The 8,771-nt window shown below is 56.4% G+C and overlaps 3 protein-coding genes across 3 annotated transcripts in view; 2 read left to right on the plus strand and 1 right to left on the minus strand.

Annotated features, from left to right (window-relative positions):
* Window positions 1-2,473: 2,473 nt before the first annotated feature.
* H310_12610 (TKL protein kinase) lies at window positions 2,474-4,917 on the plus strand. The gene is made up of 7 exons (XM_008879759.1): window positions 2,474-2,738; window positions 2,804-2,929; window positions 2,983-3,069; window positions 3,127-3,263; window positions 3,331-3,719; window positions 3,795-4,343; window positions 4,400-4,917. Exons 1-6 carry the CDS (start codon window positions 2,517-2,519, stop codon window positions 4,037-4,039), a joined length of 1,206 nt encoding a protein of 401 aa, XP_008877981.1. The 5' UTR covers window positions 2,474-2,516; the 3' UTR covers window positions 4,040-4,343; window positions 4,400-4,917.
* A 765-nt stretch (window positions 4,918-5,682) lies between these two features.
* Window positions 5,683-6,030, minus strand: H310_12611 (hypothetical protein; the record flags this gene model as incomplete). Its single annotated transcript, XM_008879760.1, has 1 exon — window positions 5,683-6,030. The coding sequence occupies one exon, from the start codon at window positions 6,028-6,030 to the stop codon at window positions 5,683-5,685; it is 348 nt and encodes a 115-aa protein (XP_008877982.1).
* A 1,540-nt stretch (window positions 6,031-7,570) lies between these two features.
* Window positions 7,571-8,771, plus strand: part of H310_12612 (hypothetical protein) — a gene marked incomplete at its 5' end in the record, with an annotated part of 1,811 nt that continues 610 nt past the window's right edge. The window contains 2 exons of the mRNA XM_008879761.1: window positions 7,571-7,664; window positions 8,435-8,582. Of these exons, the coding sequence (XP_008877983.1) occupies window positions 7,571-7,664; window positions 8,435-8,582 (242 nt within the window). The remainder of the gene's footprint in view (window positions 7,665-8,434; window positions 8,583-8,771) is intronic.

Raw genomic sequence — 8,771 nt, forward strand, 5'->3', positions numbered from 1 at the left:
ATTGGAGGTTTCTGATTGGTTGATTTGATACGATGTGCGTGGAACGGTCCCCCCCAGCGCGCTGCTCGACGCGGTGACACAGCGTAAGGAAGGGTTCAGTTCCTCCATGCGTACGAAGAAAGCTCACTCAGCGCGAACGCGATTTGTGCCATCGACGGCATCGTAAACAACCCGTAGTAAATGTAGTTGACCGTATCGACCCTGGGGTGGGAAAAACCCGATTTTTTCGCCTGTCAAATCGGTGTGATGGATTGAATCATGAAAACTCGATGCGTGGGTATTGAAACCATGGTTTTATTCACGAGCACGCGGCAGTGCTTCCACAGGGCCGAGTTGTGGGCGGGTTAACGTCGTCGGTGTAGAGACCCCACAGGTCACTCACTACCTTGCCGACCTCGTTTACGCATGCTCCTGAAGCCGCATCGTCATTGCCATGGCCGTTTAATGATTCACCGCCTGTGCCGGCCCTAGGATCAGCGTTGATATTGCTGTCGTCGGCGATGCCGCTTTCGATGGCGATCGTGTCCACAACGAAGTCGGCCATGATCACAAGTGCAATGGACAATGGCCCACCTCTCTCAACAAGCAGCGCAGCCGTCACGCTATGAAAACCCGATTTTCCGAATAAAACCCGATTTTGTGCGAGTTCAGACAATCGGGTTTTATGTTAAAACCTAAAAATCCCGATTGCAAAACACCACCGTTGTCATGATCACGTCGATGCATGGGGCGACAGGAAAACCTTCGACTTTGACATAGTACGTGACCTTCGGGATATCTCCCAGTGCCGGAGAGTCCTTTGTAACATGTTAACGTGTGAGTTGTTTTTCAGCCAAGATTCCGGTGTGAAAAGAACCAATTTCGTGTTAGAATGGCCTCTTTAGCTGTGATCGGGGATTTTGCTCGTTTACGACTGGCGTGACCATGCGCAGTGACAAAACGGTGGCGGGCGCCGGCTGTCGTGGCAGCGCCGGCTCGGAGTAATACCCTTGCACGGCGTTGGACCATCACGACATGGACGTTTGGATTTCACTCATAAAACCTGAAGCAAAATCGCTTCCTCGCCGATGATTGGTCAAATCGGTCGGTAGCGATTGGTTCGGACAAAATCGCAGGCGATGATTGGACAAATATACAAAACGAATGATATTGGAGGTTTCTGATTGGTTGATTTGATACGATGTGCGTGGAACGGTCCTCCCGCAGCGCGCTGCTCGACGTGGTGACCCAGCGTAAGGAAGGGTTCAGTTCCTCCATGCGTACGAAGAAAGCTCACTCAGCGCGAACGCGATTTGTGCCATCGACGGCATCGTACCTCGTTCTACATGATAGATCTGAGGATGGGGACAAGGAAATGGATGCCACCAAAACCATTGTCGCAAAGTAATCAAGCCGGTACAACGTGCCCCAGCATCCGGCGGTCGTTCATTTGAACACATGCGGTCGGCAGGACGGATCGCCATCTTTGAAGTGGGTGGTGTGCATGGAGAAGGGGGTTGGATTCGTTTAGCGGAGGCAGACCCACACGCCACCGTGGTAATGTCACCGCAGCACGGACCGAGCCAGGGCTCGAAAACGTCGCCAGTGCTAGCCACGCACGAATTCGTGACCTCGATGGGGCCGTGCGTGCAATCTTTCATGGCGTCGTAGTCGTCGACCGAGTCGAACGTGGTCGCCGATTGCACTGTCGTCCCGCGCATCCATCGATGCGAACGTGGACAGAGTTGTCTACGGGTGCGCTTCTGGTGACGTGTAGGAGTGAGGGGCAGTCTGCCCTCACGTACACCCCACGAGTCGTCCATTCGTCACTGAATGCGACTAGACGAGGCGCGCCAGCAGCCATGGAAGCCCCCTGGGATTATACCTGGTACAGCTCCAAAGGCGACCTCCATGACCGCACCCCGACATTGCTAAGCGACGACAATGGCAGCTCCCCCCCAAGCGTCAACTTACGGCTCAACCTTGGATTAACACGAGCTGCAAGCGTGTCTTTTAGGCAATTCCACGACCTCCGATCTCACGACGGGCAATGCCATCCCGAGGGTTTGCGCCACTTGCTCGTCGACAGGTCGTCGCAAACCCGTCCGATACAGCCCACGTCAAGCAGGGGAATCATGGGTGCGACGAGAGCCTCCGCCGCCAATGTTGCCATGTAGCAATCGGCGCCGTCCGTGGGATGGACAGCTCGCGTCGGGCCGGTCGATTGTGGCATTTGTCCGCGCCAGAGACGGCGCTTTGTGGTTTGGACTATTTTAAGCAGTGGCCAGGCCGTACGAAGGCACACACGGCAAAAGCACCGCCCTTGTACGCCTTCGCCGCCTTGGAAGACGACAAAGCGTTGACAGGCTCCTCGCAATGCATTCCATCGAGATGCATGGGAGCTGCAGGTCCGTCCGTCGTCTGGGCGACGGCCGTGCATCGACACAACAAAATTTCGCACTAAAGTGAAGTAGACAAAATAGCTTCGCATCGTGTCGGCTGTTGGCCGCTGTGGCATCAGACTGGCAGGCAAGACGATGGACAAGGAGGTGGTGCGTCGGACGGAAGAGCCCGTGCTGGAGCACTTCGTGCCGGATTCGATCGCGCCGTTCTTTGGCCTCCTCGTTGGCCTTGTGTCGTCGTTGCTGCTGACGGTCGTCGTGTTGTACATTTGTGTTCGGTTCTGTTCGTTCCGCGCGGCGGCGGTGTTTCAAGAATCGTCGTACCACACCGAGGACAGTCCTGCAAGCGAGAACGAGGTAGGCACGGCGGCTGGCTCGCCTGGATGCCGTGTGGGGTGGTTGGTTCATGATGATGCGAGTAGGAGCCCGCGCGGTCGTCTGGCCCGTTTTGGAGGACCTCTTTGTTTCGTCGCACGTCGGCGACCCCGTCCATAAACACGGACGTGATGCACGTGGCCCTCGGAGAATCGCAGAACCTACCCGTGTTTGTACGTCCGATGCTGTCGTTCGCGAGAAGATGGGCTTGCTGACCCGTTGCCAGGGCGTGCGCCTCAGCACCGTGCTGGACTGGAAAGACCTCGAACGATATCGCCTCAACAGCTCCAACCTGCACCTTATCCAACGAATCGTACGGCTGTCTTGTTCCGTTTTTGCATGTTGGAACGCTTCTGACAAAAATGCCCAGGCATCGGGCGGCTTTGGGTCGGTCTGGCTCGGCAAGTACGACCAGAACGACGTGGCGGTCAAGCTGTTGGCGTCCGGCCGCATCAAAACCCAAGATTCCATGCAGCGCTTCATCAATGAAGTCAAGTTGCTGGCGAGGTAATGCCTCTGCCGACCCGTCCCCTCGGCATCACTTTGTGCGTCGGGCACTATCCACGCGACGTAGGCTTCAGCACCCGAACGTTGTCGAGTTTATTGGAGCGTGCTGGCAATCGCTCGATACGGTGCACCTTGTCGTTGAGTACATGAACATGGGGGACCTGAAGGATCACTTGGACCGACATGCCACCATGCCGTGGCAGCACAAACTCCAGTGCGCCGTCGACGTCGCGGAAGGGCTGAGCTACCTGCACCACCTCGAAGTCATCCACCGGGACCTCAAGTCCCGCAACGTCCTCATGGACTCGCACAAACCGTGCAAGCTGTCTGACTTTGGCATTTCGCGCAAAGTCGTGTCGACCACGATGAGCCAGGAAGTTGGGACGTTCCTGTGGGCCGCCCCGGAAGCTCTCAATGGGAGCCAGCTCACCGTGGCCGCTGACATTTACAGCTTTGGTACGTCCATTGTTGTGGCGCACTTGGTCGATGGATGCTGTGGTTGCGATGGATTGCTCATGCTTGGTTATGTAGGAATGATCTTGTCCGAGCTGGATACGCATCGAGTCCCGTTTGATGGTCTCGCGACCGAATATGGCGACGTTCTCGTCCCCATGGCAATTGTGATGAAAGTCATGGAGGGCGAGCTCCAAGTTCAGCCGTCGCCGGGCTGTCCGTTGCCAATTGCGCTCATCATGAAAGCGTGCACGCAGCATGACCCGAAGCTGCGCCCGACGGCGAACGAGCTCCTGGACACGTTGCGGACTTTGCGCCTTTGATGTCACCGCCAACTCTTCCCTAGCATGCAATGGAATTATCGGCTCGTTCTGCCTGGGGGTCACGGCGTGCTCGTGCCACGGGCATGACACACTGCCCTTCTGTCGTGGGGATTTGAATTGGATCCATGCGAAAGAACTCGCCGTGCTGCCGTTTGGTCGATTGCGAGCCATGTTGATGCTCAAATCTATCTGAATGTGCCCAGCGTCCGGCATCAACTCCATGGATCTACTGCCACGACAATTTACTTTCGATCGAAGGCGTGATTGAGAGTTCGTGCCGTACCTGATGGCGCAGCTATCTCTGGTGAGTCTGACTCCAAGCCATGACGGTCGACCATAGCTTCTCACAGCTCCATCCAGACCGCCCCAAGGCCAACACGTACAGCGAAGCTCGTGCGGGCCGCGGATGATGGGCGTCGCATGCCGTCGAGAAACTCGACCAAAGCCAGGCTTCAGTCGCGGGACGATGCGGGCGACGCATACCGATACGCGTTGGACAGGATTTGGACAATGCATGGCGGATCGGTGGCCCTCTACGCCACCGATAGGTCTGCGAATCCACTGGACGCAGTCCTCGTTGGTTGCCAGCCACCACTACGTTGGGAGGCTGTTGAAGTCATCCTTGAAGCACAACGTCCGACTGGCCACGATCGTCGTGTTGGTATGCACCGTTCCATTGACGCGGATGTAGCAGTTGTCAGTCGAGTCGGCACAGGCGACGGAAGCCGCGACGAAGACAACGGAGATTTGTCAGCGCTGGCCTTCATGGTCAACGGCTTCTCACTAGATGTGACGCACTCGTGCGATGGCGTCTTAGATGCTCCATGTAGTAAGCGTGATGAAAAGTTTTTAAGGTTGTGGTCAAACGGCAACCGTACTGGCTGGGCGATCGTGTTGTCGAATGGTTGGCGCATTTGATTGTCCATCATGCATTCAAAAGTGGGCAGTCAGCTCACGCTGCGTTTGGCACAGCTAAACCACGTCGGTAGCTGCACCGCGCTTGCGCGCACGTTCATCAACAGTGGCTCGACACGTTGTGCATGACAGTCCCGTTGTGCCGTATGGACAGGATGAACCAACGGGGCGACATCATCGGCACATGACGCTTGGGACAACAAGGTGCATTGTTCAAAAGACAGCGACACCCGCCCCGTCAAAGTCGCTCAACTGAAGTCGATGGCGCGCAGTGGAGACATTGCCGCGGGCAAGGGCGATTGGTCCCCCGCCGATGACTTGTACACCCGCCCCCAACTGTTCGGCCGAGTTGATGTGTGAGACGTCGACACCGCTTGGTGCATTTTTCAAGCACCTACCACGGTGACGGCGCATGGTAACAAGCCCTCGCACGTCATGATCTCCCTGGCCGGGTTTGGACGAATTTTCTTATGCATGCGCTGGTATTTCAACCGCCAGCAAAGCAATTCCCCCCACTCCGTTGCTCTCCACGAAGCTCTAGCCACAGCATTAACCCCCGACATGGAACACGTGGGGGGGGGTTGCCAGTGGCTGGACAATGCCATCTAAACACCTCGTGCATCTTGGTTGGTTCTGCTGTCGCAGCAACGGCACATTACAATTGCCTCCACATTCGGCTGCAAGACTCGTGATATTGGACGAAATAAGTAGGGTGTCATGGAATGGGGTTATGCGTGCTGGTCGCCGTGGGTCTGGTTGCTGTGTTCGCAGCAGTAGAGCGAAGGGCTTGTGGGCACAAACGGCGTGGTGGCAGTCAACGGCGCCGCCGTCGACTGCATATCGTGGATCCATTGGGACGCCACGTCGAGCTCCTGTTTCAGGGCAGCGTTTTCCTGTAGCGCGTTGTGTCTTGCGTGAGCTTCGTGATGGGCCACTTGCTTCCACACGGACCCGAGGTGGAGGCGCTGGAGGCCCATCAGTTTTGTCTCGAGGTGCCATGCCTCGACCCGCAAATTGGTCAACTCCTCCTTGACGGGGTATCGACGCTTGTCCTTTGTGCATGCTGTCGTGGCCATGGGAACTCGAGTATGTGTCGTGGGAACTCGGGAGGATGGCTCGCTCGCGCGATGGGGCCGAGGCCTTCAAATGGAAAATGAGGGGGACACACGGGCAAGGGTTTATGGTCTGCGCCGTGCATGCATGAACCCTCGTGATCAATACGTCGACCTGAGAGCGTGGGATGTTGATAGTAATGGGCTCGGCGCCGCCATTCATCGTCCCACTCTTTGATGTAACTTGCTAACGACCCCCAAAAGCCAGCACGTTCTAGCCACGAATTCCTGAATTCGGAAGTATAACAGCCCATGGTGACGGCGGTCTCGTCGGGATCTCGCCGCCGTGGCCACGTCGGATGTATGCGCACACGATCGATCCATCGTGGTCATCTCTGACACCACTTAACACACACCCACGACTGGAGAGCCGCCCAATATGTAGACAGATCTGCGCGAACGCCGCAGGCAATCTTATCGACACCTGAGCAAGCGACGATGTTGCTGCGTTCTGTATGTAAGTACAAAGCGCGTCCACCCCGTCGAGTCACGCCAAGATCGTCATGTCTCGCTTCATTCATCGAACACACGCTTTGTTCATTGGACAATATCAACCAGACAAACGTTGAAGGGGAGTCGTTTGCATCCGCCGGATCCGCATCCTCTCGCGATAGATCAGCCGATGTTGGAGCCGTCGGGATGGCAAGGGAGTGGGGGCGGGCATTCGATTTTGTTGCCCGAGCTGACGGATAACCAAGCACCTGCGTCGTGGCAACCACGCCACTTCTTCCTCCGACAAAGGCGAAGACGGCGCGTTTTCCCAGTTCGTCGCTATCAGATTGTCTCGTATACGTATGTGCAGCCACGGACAAGAAGTTGAACCACAGCGACACGACTACATTCCGTATGTTCTGTATATTACGTATATCTCGGTGCCTCGATTCAGGGAGCCCCCCGTCCAACGCGACGTGCCGCCGATGTCGGGGACGTACTTGCGTCGCGAAAGTGTATCATGCAGTTGAGCGGTGATGGGCTGACGGGAGGATAACCCCTCTCTACTCGACACGGTTCGATCGAAAACAATTTCTTGTACGTGTTGGTTCGTCTTGTGGTGGTCGTTGTGGGAAGAGGAGGAGCGCGGAGAGGGTTCCTGCGAGGGCTGGACGGACATTCGAATAGTGTGACTGGTACGAACCCCAGTTCGCAGATGATGAAGAGGCACCGTCTAGACCGATGAAACGGTGTAGGGGTCAACGAATTCTCGATCGATGGTGGCGAAGTGGCCCCCCCTCGCTCCGCCTCCCCCGTTCAATGGCCCATTTGAGCTCAACGAGCTGGCTCATGTCTCCTCCAACGACTCTGGTTCGCTGCCCACTTCTTTCTTAACGCGAACGCACGCATCCAGTCAGGATGTCGCGGTATCGCGTGATGTAGACCACATTTTCGTCCCCAGCCACTACCGTTGGTAGCATCCATGCCCACCAAACGTCTTGCAAGCGCATCCACCACTCCGACCTGGTACAACCGCTGGCGCATCGGAGCAGCGCACTCTAGCAAGCACGCAATGGTTGTCATGTGGGGTATTCGTGGAAGCACTTTCGGGATGCTTCTTCTGCGCGAGGCACTCGGACGTCTGAAAACGAGTGTGCTTGTGGAACGTACTGCTCAGTACATCGCTGTCGTTGTGTCTCTGACACATGCGTCGTATCGAAGTCATCCATAAAAACTATCGCGATTTCTTAGCCTCATGTGCCACTCATCGGGGGAGCATTGACGTGCGCCGGCTAGACACGATCGTCCATGCCTTCATGCGTCTTGAGTGGCTCGCGTGGCATCGTCACGCTCACCTGCATGCGTGGTGAGTTGTGATATTGTGATTCACGGTACCTGCCGCCCCCCCCCTCTCGGCCAACGTCTTCGATCTCGACGAAGGACCGGCGTCGAGCCCCCCCCCCCGGACGCGTATTTGGGTGACCAAAACGCCTTTGTTCAACACGTCGGAAACGGACACGGACACAGATGCCACGAACGAGACTGTTGGAATGCTCAACGAGACCGCGGAGGACACAGTGACCATACAATCCGTCACTACCTGGCACATCACAAGCACTACATACGCCGCACTTTACGTCCCCATCAATGGACGTGCACGGAAGGATTCATTGAATGTCCTGGAATGAAACCACGGCTGGGTGGGGGGAGGGCTGCGGTGTGCACGTAGGAAAGGGCGTCGGAAGCGGTGTTTTCGGGTAAAACCGTGTATTGTGGCGACTGGTCGATACATTCAGTGCGCTGGCACCCAACCATCCTAGCCAGTGTTGAAATTTCTCCCCTTGCCCGCACTTCCAACTCGCCCCGCCACTCCCCCAAGACTGGCGAAACACTATCCACTTGTTCCCCCTCACAGTTTACGTTGATGTTGTCTCAGCGAAAGCCATGGAATCGTGGATTTGCTACAACGACTTGATTGCGACATGCCTCCGACATTTGCCCAGGACGCAGGCTGCTCGCGACAGGGCCCCGACACAAATCGCGGAGACGCACCTGTTTATGGAGTGGATCAAATACTTCAACAGGTTGAGAATGCAGCACATCCTCTGGCAACGTGGAGACTACTCACGGAAATCATATTGCTCACATGTCGGGCTATGCCGAAGGCTGCTGCGGGTTGTGCTTGGCCGGGGACAAGCCCCCACCATCCACCGCCAGCGAATGGCCTCGGCGCGCAAGCACATAGGCGTCCCACGGGCATGACAATGTTGAGT

Source organism: Aphanomyces invadans, assembly GCF_000520115.1.
Source record: "Aphanomyces invadans strain NJM9701 unplaced genomic scaffold supercont1.41, whole genome shotgun sequence".
Lineage (NCBI taxonomy): Eukaryota > Oomycota > Saprolegniomycetes > Saprolegniales > Verrucalvaceae > Aphanomyces > Aphanomyces invadans.

What these genes read in the sequence shown, in the direction of transcription:
- H310_12610 (XM_008879759.1), top strand. Translation starts at nt 2,517, where the DNA reads ATGGACAAGGAGGTGGTGCGTCGGACGGAAGAGCCCGTGCTGGAGCAC. An exon ending in CGCAGAACCTACCCGTGTTT is followed by an intron (nt 2,930 to 2,982) that starts GTACGTCCGATG and finishes ACCCGTTGCCAG; the next exon opens with GGCGTGCGCCTCAGCACCGT. An exon ending in GAAGTCAAGTTGCTGGCGAG is followed by an intron (nt 3,264 to 3,330) that starts GTAATGCCTCTG and finishes CACGCGACGTAG; the next exon opens with GCTTCAGCACCCGAACGTTG.